This window comes from Apodemus sylvaticus, chromosome 10, assembly GCF_947179515.1.
Source record: "Apodemus sylvaticus chromosome 10, mApoSyl1.1, whole genome shotgun sequence".
Lineage (NCBI taxonomy): Eukaryota > Metazoa > Chordata > Mammalia > Rodentia > Muridae > Apodemus > Apodemus sylvaticus.
This window is the reverse complement of record NC_067481.1, coordinates 39,475,240-39,489,460: the sequence shown is the minus strand read 5'-3', so window position 1 is coordinate 39,489,460 and position 14,221 is coordinate 39,475,240. Positions and strand designations below refer to the sequence as shown.

Here is a 14,221-nt window from a genome sequence, read left to right as displayed (position 1 = left end):
CGCCCAGCCCGGAATACCGAGGTGCCGCACCCGCCAGCCGCGGGGGGGAGGGGCCCGGCCGCGCCAACCTCCCTCGCCACGCGGCTCCGCAGAGCCAGCCCGCACCTCGTGACCCCGCGTGCTTTCGCTCCCGCCGCTGGGCCCCGCGCCTCACCTCGCCACGTCCCGCACCTAGGCACCGAAGAGCCCGCCGCTGCGCGCGCTGTGCAGACCCTCTGCGTGCGCGCTACGGCCTGCGTGCGCGGCCCCGAAGCACGTGCGCGGCCCCGTGCCACTCAGCCACGAGCACGCCGAGGCTGTCCCGCCTTCTCCAGTCCGGCAGCGGGGCGGGTCCCGGTGGTGCCGCCCCGGGATGGGGAACCAAGGTACCTGGCTGCTTGTCGGTGGGCCCTGAAGTCTGACCTGCTGTCACTTTCTCCGTCGCCACAGGCGGCCCGGGGGCATGTGTTAAGGCGGCCCCGGCCGGTTCAGTCTGGATTTTTTCTTAACAGTCCCATTCCAGTTCTGTTGCAAGCAAGGAAACTGAGGCTGCCCAGGCACTGGGCTGGAGGATGGAGAGCCCGGGCCGCACCATGCCACTCATGGATTACCCAGACTGAATGACTTGAGTATTATTCTGATACTTCTGGGACGTCGAAATTGCCTTCTCTGGAAAGACCCATCCCCTCTCTGGGCTTCAGAGGCCCACATGGAAGCGCAGTGATGATGTGGTGGTCCACTCTGATGTCACTCTTGAGGGCTAGGTATGTCCCAACATCTCTTATTTACTACTAGTAGAGATTCTTATAACAGCTTCCATTTGTGGAGTCCCTCCTTACTGCATGCCAGGCATAGTACAAAGAGGGTTACACATAAGGACTTGCCTAAAACAACTTCTGAGGGAGGCACTGTTACAGTCCTCATGGTCCAGCTGAGGAAATTTAGGCATTGAAATTTGTAACTTAGGCTCACAGTGCTACCAAGTGTTGAGGAAGAAATTTCAACCATGGCTGATCTTAACTATTATGCTGTATATCTATTTTCAAATCTGTTTCATAGATTTGCCCAATTTCTGTTGGAATTCATTTATATGATATCCGCCCGTGTGGCATCTTGATTAGTTTTTTTGGTACACAGGTAAATATAAGTCTATTATTAAAATAAAAAATGTGAAGCTGGGTGTGGTTTAGTGGTTTACATCTGTGATCTCAACACTTGGGAGAGTGCAGGACAATTGCTTTGAGTTTGAGTCTGAACTACAAAGTGAGAGCTCTGTCTCCAAAAAAAGAGTTGAAAAGAAAAAAGCATTACAAATTCACATGTGAAGGTCACCTGCTCTCACCACATTAAATAAACACTTAATGCTATAGGGTACTTCACATTTACTGAGTCTCCAAAGGTACTAGCAGCTGCTTCTCTGGGTGCTGAGAATTTGGTAGTGAGAAAAGCATATTCTCTTGCACATAAGGATCATGTATTATATGTAAACAATAAAAGATAAGTATGTTGCATATCAATATGTAATTAATAAATATTAAAAGATGCCTTTTGCTTTTTTGCTTTTTTTTTTTTTTTTTTGAGACAGGGTTTCTCTGTGTAGCCCTGGCTGTCCTGGAACTCACTCTGTAGACCAGGCTACCCTCAAACTCAGAAATCCACCTGCCTCTGCCTCCCAAGTGCTGGGATTAAAGGCAAGTTCCACCACTGCCCGGCTTAAAGATGCCTTTTAATGTGGTTTTATGGTAAATAAATCAGGATCTAAAGATAACAATGAAAGATTTTCTTTTAGATAGGGAAGAAAAGCCTCTTAGCAGACATAACACACAAGCAGAAATCCAATTATTTAATGAGAAACAGAAGCGCCGTCATTTCTAGAGAACACCATAGATGAGGACCAGCAGATACAGTGGCCCCGGTGCATGCACTGATAGGCATGGAGAAGAGGCAAGGAGGTCAGAGTGGCTGGAGCAGATCCGAGCAAAGAGACTTGATGGAAAGCAATCAGGACCCAGTAAACTTTGGTCCGATTTTCGATTTCACTGGGATATGATAGAAATATACAAACGGTAGAAATCAGTGCATTTAAGAAAAGAGTAGTAGCTCATGCCTGTAATCCCAGCACACAGGAGGCCAGCCTGGGCACACAGAAAATTCCAGTTCAGTCTGGTGCATAAGATCCTGACTCAAAAAATGGTTAAGTCAAAATGTCCAAGAGGGATGAGAATTAAATTAATTAAGATGTATCCAAAGAGATCCAACAAAGTATGATGTCGTGGGTGTGAAAATGACACAAATAATGAAACGCATTATGTGAATTTAAAAATTAGTTCAATAAGAACCAAAAATTTTCAGGGTCTGGTGGGATGGCTTGGTCTGTGAAGTGTTTGAGTTTGAACCTCAGTGCCCTAGTCAAGGTGGTGCATGCCTGTAGCCCCAGCACTGGGAAAGAGATGAGAGGATCCCTGGGGCATGGTGGTGAGCCAGTCTAGCCAAATCAATGAGCTTCAGGTTCCTCGAGAGATAGCTGTCTCAAAAAATAGAATGAAGGGGCTGGGGTGATACCTTAGTCAATGGAGTACGTGCAGACCTGAGCTCAGATCTCTAGCACACTATTCCACTCAGTAACAATCCCACATTGGTGGGACAGGCACATCCCTGGAACTCATTGGCCAGCCAGTCTAGCCAAAGTGATGAGGTCCAGGAGAAACCGCCAAAAACAAGGTTGAGAGCATTGGGGAAGGAAATCAGCATCGACCTCTGGCCTCCATATGTAAAGGTACACATGGTCAAATATATACATATATGTGCACACAGAGACATACACACAGACACACACACACACACACACACACACACACACTTTCCAGTGAAAGGAAAGGATGACACTGTTAGAAGCTCCTCCATTTCTTCCCTAAGCAGTGTAGTGCTAGTGGCATGGCAGGCCAATCAGAAGAGAACCAGAGTCCATGGAAGACAGACTTAGAAGCCAAGTTTTGTTTGGGATCTGTTTTGCGTACTGACTGGAAATCATAATAGGATTCTACTGCTCAGTGGAGAGCTCAGGGCTCAAATTGAGTATAATTGTGTCTTTGTGTTTTCCCCAGCTTGAGAACAGACCGCCCTTTCTCTTTGTAACCTCAGCACCCAGAAAGGTAGGACCAGCAAGTACTGGTGAGATGAATAAAGACAAAGGTATGGCCACATAGAGTGGACCACACCTTGAATCCTCCTGGCCCTCAGGAGTCAGTGGCAAGAGGATTGTGCAAGCGGAGGCCAGTCTGGTCTGTATCACAGCTTCCAGGCCGGTAGAGGATTGGGTTAGGGAATTCCTGCCTCAAAAAACAACAACAGAAAAAGGCAAAAGGCATAGATAATGTTACTGGTGGGGGAGGGTGTGTGTGTGTGTGTGTGTGTGTGTGTGTGTGTGTGTGAGAGAGAGAGAGAGAGAGAGAGAGAGAGAGAGAGAGAGAGAGATGAAAAAAGAAGTCCTAAGGGCTGGAGATGTGGCTCAGTGGTTAAGAGCACTGGCTGTTCTTACCAAGAGGACCTAGGTTCACCAAATGGTAGATCACAACTACCTGTAACTCTAGTTTTGAGGGATCCAGTGCCTTCTGACCTCCATGGGCACCAGGCGTGCAAGTAATACACACAGGCAAAGCACTTATTATACACATAAAATAAATTACAAAGAAAAAACCTTTTAAGTAGCTATACAGATGGTTGTGAGCCTTCATGTGGTTGCTGGGAATTGAATTTAGGACCTTAGCCCGAGCTCTGGTCAACCCCACTCACTCCAGTTAACCTTGCTCGCTCAGTCCCTGCTTTATCTGGCCCAAAGATTTATTTATTATTATACATAAGTACACTGTAGTTGTCTTTTTGATTATGGATGGTTGTGAGCCACCATGTGGTTGCTGGGATTTGAACTCAGGACCTTTAGGAGAGCAGTCAGTGCTCTTACCTGCTAAGCCATCTCACCAGCCCTGTTTTTGTTTTCTATAGAGGGTCTCTTTGTATAACAGTCCTGGCTCTCCTAGAACTTACTATATAGACCAGAATGGCCTTGAACTCACAGAACTGGCCTTGAATTTACAGAGATTTGCCTACCTCTGCCTCCCAAGTACTGGACTTAAAGGTGTGTGCCACTACCACCACCTGGTTAAAAACTCAAAATAAAATAAAATAAAATAAAATAAAAATAAAAAAGGCATATACTCTGCGGCTGGAGAGATGGATCAGTGGTTAAGAACACCAACTGTTCTTCCAGAGGACCCAGGTTTAATTCCCAGCAACCACATGGCAGCTCATAAGTGCCTATAACTCCAAGATCTGATACTGTCACACAGACATATCAGCAAGACACATTGGCAAAACACCAATGCACAAAAAATAAAAATAAATAAGTTATTAGAAAGAAAAGATATGTACTAAATATTTTTACTGGCTGAACATGACTTACAAGAAAAATGACCATAATTCCTGAATTAACCAGTCAGTTCCTTGGTTTATTTCTGTTATTGTCACCTATGTATTAATATTGTTACCTAAGTATTAATATTGCCTTGATTCACTAAGCTGGGGCTCCCTTTGTACAATAAATCTATATATCATTCCTTGCAGAAGATAGGCCCTTCAGAGCCTATCTTCTTGTTTTTACTTTTTTGGGGTGTGTGTGTTACGTTTTGTTGCTTTGGATCTAATACAAGGCAAGAACTCTGTCCCTGAACTACACATACCCCGTGACTGGCTTCTCTGTCCATCTCCTCATCATCTGTTCCCCAGCCACATGGAAAAACCTCCCAGTCTCATAGTCACCCTCACCTCCAGGCTTTCTTGCCAAGCGAGGGCTTTTCTTCATCCTGGGCATCACTTCTCCAGAACCTTCCTTCTCCTGACCCTTCAAAACTCTGAATGCCCAGCATACCCTAGAGTTAACTTCAGAACAAAGATGTGTCCTGCTTCCCCACTCACCGTCTCTAGAGTCACATCTGGAAATGAAAGCCACAGAATAAGTGTACATACTTACTGATTGCTTTTGGTTTGCTTTGATTTGGTTTGGTTTGGTTTGGTTTTTTAAGACAGGGCTTCTCTGTGTAACATTCCTGGCTGTCTTAGCACTCACTTCATAAACCATTCTAGCCTGAACTCACAGAGATCTGCCTGCTTCTGCCTCCTGAGTGCTGGGGTTAAAGATGTGTACTACCATTCCTGGCTTTTTTTTTTTTTTTGAATTTTTTGTTTCATGTGCATTAGTGTTTGTCTGCATGTTTGTCTGTGTGAGGACGCTGAATCTCTTGGAACTTGAGATACAGACAGTTGTGAGCGAAGAAAATATGGGTGCTGGAAACTGAACCCGGGTCCGCTGTTGGCTGTTTCCCTAACCCCTGATCACTGTTGTTTTGTTTTTAATTGTTTTTAGATTTTATTTATATATAGTTATATATAAATATATCATATACTATATATATTATATATAAGTAGCTCTCTTCAGACACACCAGAAGAGGGCATCAGATCTCATTACAGATGGTTGTGAGCCACCATGTGGTTGCTGGGATTTGAACTCAGGACCTTCAGAAGAGCAGTCAGTGCTTTTAACCACTGAGCCATCTCTCCAGCCTCTGACCACTGCTTTTTTTTTTTTTTAATTGGTTTTTCGAGACAGTGTTTCTCTGTGTAGTCCTGGCTATCCTGGAACTCACTCTATAGACCAGGCTGGCCTCGAACTCAGAAATCCATCTGCCTCTGCCTCCCAAGTGCTGGGATTACAGGCATGCGCCACCACGCCCGGCTCCTGACCACTGTTTTTAAAGCTTGAGTGAAGAGTCAACTTTTGAACTAGGAGCCTAACAAGGAAAATTGTTTCCTGATGCCAGGCTCTGTAACTTGACTGCATTGGTTGGGAACAAAATATTTCCTCAATTCCTTCTCATCCATGGAGGTGTTAGAGTCAAAAGTGCATGTTCTGAGCTTCCTTCTGGTGGAAATAATACACTGTTATGTCTACGTAGTTTTCCTCTCTACAGTGAGACAGAGTTCTGTTAGACGGCCTGGAACTCACTGTGTAGCTCAGGCTAGCCTCAGTTGGGTACTCTTGCTGCCCTAGCCTGAGCTCCTAGTCGGGGGCCCTCCTCCATAGGTCTCTTGCTTTCTATACCCTAAATGTTGAAAGACTCCATCCTTGCTGTCATACAAGTTTCCATATTTTCCACCTGGCTGAGATGGCTGGGGGCATACAAGTATAGTTTTTAAAAAGCAAGTCTCTGGGCTGGAAAGATGACTTAGCAGCTAAGAGTATTGGTTGCACTTCCAGTGGACCCAGGTTCGAGTCCCAGAAGCCACCTGGCAGCTCACAACTGTTTGTAACTCTATTCCTCATACAGACATACATGCAGGTCAAACATCAATTTAAAAAAAAAGAATATTAGCAAAAGCTGTGCCTTCTTTCTGTCTAGTCACTGAGATCTACCCCATCAGTGACAATAAGCGGAGGATTCGGGTCCTGCACCAGACCACTTAGCTCATAGCGGGACTCTTCAACGTGCTTTCCTGTGATAGAGTCCACAGAGGGAAGAGGAGCCTGGCAAACACAGTACTGGAGTCTCAAGTAGGACATGTTGGCTGCTTCTCCCGGTGTCTCTCACAGAAGCGCTGGCTGGAGCCTGCTGGCCGGCCACCCCTCACACACTCAGCTCACCGTTCCCTCCCTCCCCATGGCCCTCTCTGTGGCCACCTCAGTCTGAAGAGCTAGAGATCTAGAGCAAGGGTCCATGCTAACACCCAGGCACAGCCCCTTCCGTCCTCGGACCCTGTGACTGGAACAGCGTTGAGGTGTGTTGTTTTCCATGAGGTGCCTCTCCTCACCGACCAAGTGCTGCCAGGTTTGGCCCCTGCGTCAATAAAGAACATAAACTGAGCAAGAGAAAGAGTTAGAGAATTAAACCTTTTCTTCACAGAGTGTTCCTACGCATCTTATATGACTTGGCCTACCCCTACTGCAGCCATCAGAGAAGGGCTGAAGCACCCTTTAATATCTCTGCCCCTACCTGATAGCCTGCCTTGTAGGATTATACACCAGGAAGATGAGCTCTAAAGAGGAAAAGGGGTGAAGAAGGGCAGATGCTGATAAAGGATCTTGCTGTATCCCACATTACAATAAGGGGAAACAAGTTCACTTGCCCATGTCATTAAGGTAACACAGCCAGAAGTAAAAGGTCTGTAACCAGACATGGCAGCATGGGCCTGTGTTCTCAACACTTGGAACACAGGCAGCAGGATTGTGTGTGTGTGTGTGTGTCTGTGTGTCTGTGTGTGTCTGTGTGTATCACTGTAGGGTAGCCTGGGCTACATGAGACACTAACAAAAAAAAAAAAATTAGGGACAGAGCTTATCTAGTCTGAGCAAGCCCCAGGTCCATCCCAGCCCCACCTGAGACTGGGTGTGGTAGCACACACCTGTCAGCACAGCACCTAAAAGGCAGGGGCAGGATGAGCTTGAGCTTGTCCCCAGCTATACAGCAAGTTTATATCACAAGTAAAAGCTATTTTGAAAAGCTATTTACAAGAAGTAAAATAAAAACCTAATTTAGTTAAGATGGATCTAGTAACAGTCTCAGTTATTGAAATTTCCATAATGTCATGGTGATTCAATAAAGCTTTGACATACCCAGGCTGTTATTACCCTAAACATTTGCCTCCTCTTCATTTGACTGACTTCTTTTTCCTCCTTACAAAGTCCAGGATAGGGGCTGGAGAGATGGCTCAGCGGTTAAGAGCACTAGTTGTTCTTTCAGAGGTGCTGAATTCAATTCCCAGCACCCATTCAGTATCTCACAACCATCTGTAATAGGATCTGATGCCCTCTTCTGGCATGCAGGTGTATATGCAGAGAGAGCACTCCTGTACATAAATAAATGAATCTTAAAAACAGCAGCAAAGTACAGGATCACTGCTTCATGACGCAACCAGGCTTTCTTTGCATAGAGTCTAAAACGTTGGGGCAAGTGGAAGTGTTCTAGGCCCTGACATTCAGAAAAGCTAACTATGCCTACTCGGCAGCCCAGCTGCATACCTTTCAGCCTGATACACAGGCCTCCACCTGCTGACTCTCAACACAGGCTCCCAAAACATTTGTCATCATTTGATGACAATCTGTACTCTTAGCAAACAGTGAGTGAATGCACAATGAATATTTGAAATATCTATAAGGAAGTTGACCTGATTTAATATAATTATTTATTTTATTTTTTTTAAGGTGTCCTGGAACTAGCTTTGTTGGCTAGGCTAGCCTGGACCTCACAGAGATCTTTCTGCCTCTGCCCCCAATGTTCTGGGATTAAAAGAGTGTACCACTCCACGCCCGTTTTTTAAAATATAATTTTGAGAGAGCAGACCTTGATACTTTCCTGAATTTGAATCCTGTCTCTCTCCCTGTTACCACTGCTAAGAATTTGTCCAAGTTCAGGAGAGCTGGTAAGATAACCCCATGGTAAAAGCACTTGCCATGCAAGACTGATTTCTGAGCTTGATCTCTAAGCCCCATGGTGGAAGAAGAGAATTGACTTCTAAAAGTTGTCTCATGACCTCCACATGTACTATGACATATGCTGCCCACATACAAAACAACTTTAAAGTGAAAATTAAAAATAAGTCAGGCCAGCGAGATGGTTCCGCAGATAAAAGCGCTCGCTGCTTCGGAACTCACTGAATAGAAGGAGAACGGGTTCCTGCGAGCTATCCCCTGACTTTCACACGCAGTACACAGCATGAGTACACATACCTGCACATACACACATGTGCAGGATAATACACGAATGGAAATTTTTGAAATTAAAAGTGTTAAAAAACAATTTAGCTAAGTGAAAGCTGGGCAGTGGCTGACAGCCACCTCCTCGCTTCTAGAAGCTGAAGCAGGAGGGTTGCTTCTAGTTCTAAGTGAGCCTAGGCATCGGGGTGAGAACCTGTCTCAAAAAACAAGCAGAAGAAAAATCTCAGTTCTTACCTTCCTGTGACTTTTCCTTCCTTATATATAAAGTGGTAATACCTAATTCAAACAGTCTTAGGTGAGGATGAAACTCAGTCGATACAGTCCTTGCCCAGTGTACACAAAGCTCTTCATTCTATCCCAGCACTGCTTAAGACCAGGAGTCTGGAGCTGGAGAGAGAACTCAGTGGCTAAAAACATTGCCTGTTCTTCCAGAGTACCTGGGATTGGTTCCTAGCCTCTGCCTGTACACAATCTGTCCAGTTCCAGTAGAATCCTGCTGCCCTCTTCTGGCCGCTATGGGCACTGCATTCACATGCGTGCACACATTCATACACATAATTTAAAATATTAAAAAATAAAGCTGTTATAGAATCCGTTGTGTAGCACCAAGGCCTAGGATATTTATGTTATTTGAATCAGTGACTCCTATTTTCTAGAGACCAAAAGATATTGAGAGAAAGGGGCAAATAAACCGATTTTGTCACTGCTCGATATGAAGTCGAGAGTCTGTTACCTCACATGTCATGGGGCAAATATAGTTGCACTAGGATGAGTACCGTGGGCTCAAGTGGAGATGAGTTCAGGATCTGTCCTGTTTCATGAGTGGTGAGCAAACTCGTGTATCAGGAGCAATTAGCTGAAGACTGTTCTTTGAGCTCAGCGAGTACTTTACTACTGTAATCAAATGGAAGGAACTCAGAAAAAAGGTTAACCCTGTGCATATTTAATGATATGTCTAATTGCTATGGTGCTGCACGATAATTAGGCCTTAAATGTTAACCTTCTTATATAAATGACTGTAATTGGGTATTTTCACACAGCCAACACATTTTTTTTTTTTTTGCTGTGTCACTGCTCATTTTATTAATTTTCTAAAATCTATAATCAGGCCAAGAACATTTTTCTACTATTTAATCTTGTACTCACAAACACACTCTTCAAAATGACATAGCAAAGTACCAAAATAGCTTTTGTTTAAGGCTCTCTGTATGTGGTGTTGTTTTGTGTGTGTGTGTGTTTGTGTGTATATGTATATATGTGTGTGTGTGTCTGTGTGTGTGGTGTGTGTGTGTGTGTGTGTGTGTTATTTTAGTCCCAGGAAACCCCTTCAGGGGGGTGGCATCACCTATATGCCAGTGATGCAGAGACGGAGAGCATGAGCCACCAGCACAGTGGAGAGTCGGGCTTCCAGGCCACATGCTGACCACTGCTTTGTACAACAGTGGTGGTAAAAACTGGTTCAGGACAAAGACTGGCTCTGGGAAATCCAGAGTCTATTTAGAACATATCCATAGAGAAACTGGGGGGGGGGGGTGTTCTCTGTGTAGCCCTGGCTGTCCCAGCACATGGAAGGCAGAGGTAGACATAACTCTTCGAGTTGAGGCTAACCTGGTCTACATAATGAGTTCCAGGACATCCAGGACTACATAGAGTGACCTGTCTCATACTGTTCCACCCCCAAAGGAAAAAACAATTAGCCTGGCATGGGGGCCCATACTTTTAATCTCAGCAATAAGAGGCAGAAGCAGGTGGATCTTTGTGAGTTCAAGTCCAGCCTGGTATACAAAATGAGCTCCAGTACAGCTAGGGCTACATAGAGAGACCCTGTCTCAAAAAAAAAAAAAAAAAAAAAAAAAGAAAGAAAGAAAGAAAGAAAGAAAGAAAGAAAGAAAAAGAAAGAAAAAAAGGGGGAGGGGGTAGTGCACACCACTAGTCCCAGCAAGGCAGCTATAACAAGCATGAATAATAAGAAAACCAGATGAAGTTTAGGGCTTTTTTTTCTTAGACCTTGTCATATGGTCCAGGCTGGCCTCAGATGGCAAGTGCCTGCCACAACACCTGACTGATTTATGTTAGAGGTAGCTGCTGAACTAGTATGTGAAAGACAGTCACCGAGTCATCTTCTGCTGAAAAGCAATGTTGTAGACTTGCACTTTGGAAGCTCACTGTGTTTGTGATGTCGAGAATTTTGTAGAAAAGATGACAGGAGAAGGTATCGGGCAGCAGATGCAGGGGCTGTGCGGTTCCCGTCAACCTGCTTGTTTCCCTGACCTTGCCTCAGATTGCCCTTTATTCTTATATAATAAGCATCAGAAGTTAGTAATCAGTATCTACAGATATAAACACTTAACCCACCAGGAAGAAGCAACCTATTGAGTGAAAGGCTCTCCCAGAAGAATAGATAAAAGCCAGAGGCATTCCTCTGTAAAGAGAGAGAGCTCCTGGGACAGAGGCACTAGTGCAGCAGGGAGAGGCTTCCAGAGACTTCTCTAACTATGCCATTGCTCTGGCCCAGTACAGTATTTTGCCAAAGTTCGTCTTCACTGTGCCGAGACAAACAGTCTGGGCAGAAGTGCTTTATCTCGTACCCTGGTTTGGTTGATGCTTTTGTTACTTTGAGATTTCATCATGTTCCCTGGTGGCCTGGAACTATGGGTCCAAGTGATCATCATGCCTGTGCTTACCAAATAGCCTGAATTATAGCAGCTTGTACTCCTTTGCTTTTTAAATGAACATATCGCCAAAGCGTAGATGTTGTTGCATTTTGAATTTATTTTAAAACGTCATAGAAATTTAGAATAGCAGAATCTAGCGGAATGAAAGAATTACCTGGTTTCATTTCACAGTAAGACCATCACAGATCCTAGAAGTTGATAACTTGATTTTGCTTAGTCTTGGTTTTCCTCATGGTCTGACGTAAAGAACTGAATAGGGCTAGCCCGATTGCTCGGTGGGTAAAGGTACTTACAGTCGAGCCCGATGACCTGAATCTGATTCCTGGGACCATCTTGGTGGGAGGAGAACACTGAATCATCCAGTTTGTCCTCTGACTTCCGCATGCATGCTATGGTACATGTGATTAAATGAGTAAATAAATATAATTTTACAAAAAAGAATTAAGTGAGGCCAAATGTGGTGGTATACAACTGTAATCCTAGCACTTAGGAGGTGAAAGTAGAAGGTGAGGAGTCCAAGGCTAGGCTTAGCTACATAATGAGTTTGAGGCTAGCCTGGGCTACATGGGACCCTCTCTCAAAAGAACTGACAACATGCACATGAAAAAATTGCCCAAACAAAACAAGGAAAAGAGAATGGGGTTGAGATATGCTGACAACCCAACAGCTTTGCTTTGTCATGCATGTTGATAATAAAGTAGAGTCCTTCACAATGCCTCCGCTAATGAGTGAGAGCTAAAAATGTATCTATCCCACAGAGATGGAGAATAGAAGTGGGGCCACAGAAGCTCGGAAGGGAAGGGAGGAGGAAGGACAGGAAAAGTATGGGTTTGGAGTACGGAGACATTGTTGGGAAGAAGTTCTACTTTTCGCTAGCACTTGTGGCTGCAGTTAACAGTTTAGTAAACATTAAAATAGCTAGCTAGAAGAGGGTTTTAAATGTTCCTAGCGTGAGGTGTGAGGTGATGAAAATGATAATTACCCTTATTGCGTCATTATATATTATATATGTGTATTGAAATATCACATTAACTTCACCCCAAATACGTGCAGTTATTATATGTTAACTGAACATAAGAGCACATCAGGAGTGGTAGCCTTTAATGCCAGCACTTGGGAGGCAGAGGCAGGTGGCTCTCCGAGTTCCAGGCAAGCCTGATCTACATAGAGAGTTCCTGGACAGCCAGGGCTACATAGAGAGACCCTGTTTCAAAGTAGATAGATAGATAGATAGATAGATAGATAGATAGATAGATAGATAGATAGATAGATAGAATAAAAGCACATAACTTTAATCTCAGCCCTTGAGAGACAGAAGCAAGTGGATCTGTGTGAGTTCAAGACCCCCCTGGATCACCAGGGCTACTCAGGAAGATCTTATCTCAGAAATAAGTAAAAAACAAATGGGGAGATTTCTAAACTATGTTTCGTTTTATAGAACTTTTTAGTCTAAGCATTAAGAGCATTTTAAATCCAGCCATCGAAGGCAAAGTAAGAATGAATTCTTGAAACCAGGTGAGACTATTAGAACCTCAAATCTTGAGTTATTTTAAAAAAATTTTTTTTTTTGAAACAGAGTCTCATTTAGCTTGTATTGGGACATTGATACAGGAGCCAGAGAACGGTCAAGAGCACTTGCTGCTTTTGCAGAGGACCTGGGTTCAGCTCCCAGCACCCAAATGGAGCTCACGGTCACCTTTGTTTCTAGTTCCAGGGTATCTGATGCCCTTGTCTGGTCTCCAGGGGCTCCTGTGTATACATGGTGCACACAAACTTAAGGAGGCAAGCACATATAAACATAAAGAAAACTTTTGACCTTTGAAAATGTATATTTAAAGCGCTGGAGAGATGGCTCAGCGGTTAAGAGCACTGACTGCTCTTCCAGAGGTCCTGAGTTCAATTCCCAGCAACCACATGGTGGCTCACAACCATCCATAATGAGATCCGATGTCCTCTTCTGGTGTGTCTGAAGACATCGACAGGGCACTCACATAAGATGAATAAATAATTCTAAAAATATATATATTTAGAATTTTTATTTGTGCAGGGGTGAGGAGCCTGCCATGTGCTTGTGGAGGTCATGGAATAACTTACAATAGAAGTTGGTTCCTTCCACCATGTAAGTCCCAGAGAGGGAGGGGACTCGGTGCATGGGCTTGGTGGCAGGCATCTTTAATTTTGAGCCACCTCACAGCAAAGTAATATACATACATACATGCATATATACATGCCTGGTAACACTTTTTATTTTTTTTGGTTTTTTGGATTTGGTTTTTTCTCTGTGTAGCCCTGGCTGTCCTGGAACTCACTCTGTAGACTAGGCTGGCCTCAAACTCAGAAATCCGCCTGCCTCTGCCTCTGCCTTTGCCTCCCATAGTGCTGGGATTACAGGTGTGCGCCACCACCACCCAGCTCTGGTGACACTTTTTATCCTAATACTAAGAAGGTAGAGCCAAGACCAACCTAGTCAACACAGTGAGACTCTTTGTTTGTGTTTGTGGTGTTTTGTTTTGGAGACAGAGACTCACAATGTAGTCCTAGCTGTCCTAGAACTCACAGAGATTCACCTGCCTCTGCTTCCTGAGTGCTGGGATTAAAGGGCTGCACACCATGCTTGGCCTGGAGTGTCTTTGTTAATCTAGCAAAACTGAATCTTTAAATCCTAAAAGCCCATGAATCCTTCTTGGCATAGCCCTAGACGTGGACCGGCTAAAGCATAGTTGTATGAGAGAAACTGCTGATGTTTCCATACACCTGGCTCGTGGGTCTTCTATTTCAGTGTCTTCTCAGCAGGGTTTTGAC

The 14,221-nt window shown here is 44.4% G+C and overlaps 2 protein-coding genes across 6 annotated transcripts in view; one reads left to right on the top strand and one right to left on the bottom strand.

Moving 5' to 3' along the window:
• Window positions 1–234, bottom strand: part of Tada2a (transcriptional adaptor 2A) — a 46,252-nt gene extending 46,018 nt beyond the window's left edge. For 4 of the 5 annotated variants that reach the window (XM_052193854.1, XM_052193853.1, XM_052193856.1 and 1 more), the window contains exon 1: window positions 155–234. The gene's annotated coding sequence lies outside the window, so the exon portion shown is untranslated. The remainder of the gene's footprint in view (window positions 1–154) is intronic. The other variant, XM_052193855.1, reaches the window with a different exon arrangement.
• A 124-nt stretch (window positions 235–358) lies between these two features.
• Window positions 359–14,221, top strand: part of Acaca (acetyl-CoA carboxylase alpha) — a 267,019-nt gene continuing 253,156 nt past the window's right edge. The window contains exon 1 of the mRNA XM_052193828.1: window positions 359–743. Within this exon, the coding sequence (XP_052049788.1) occupies window positions 703–743 (41 nt within the window). The 5' untranslated portion in view covers window positions 359–702. The remainder of the gene's footprint in view (window positions 744–14,221) is intronic.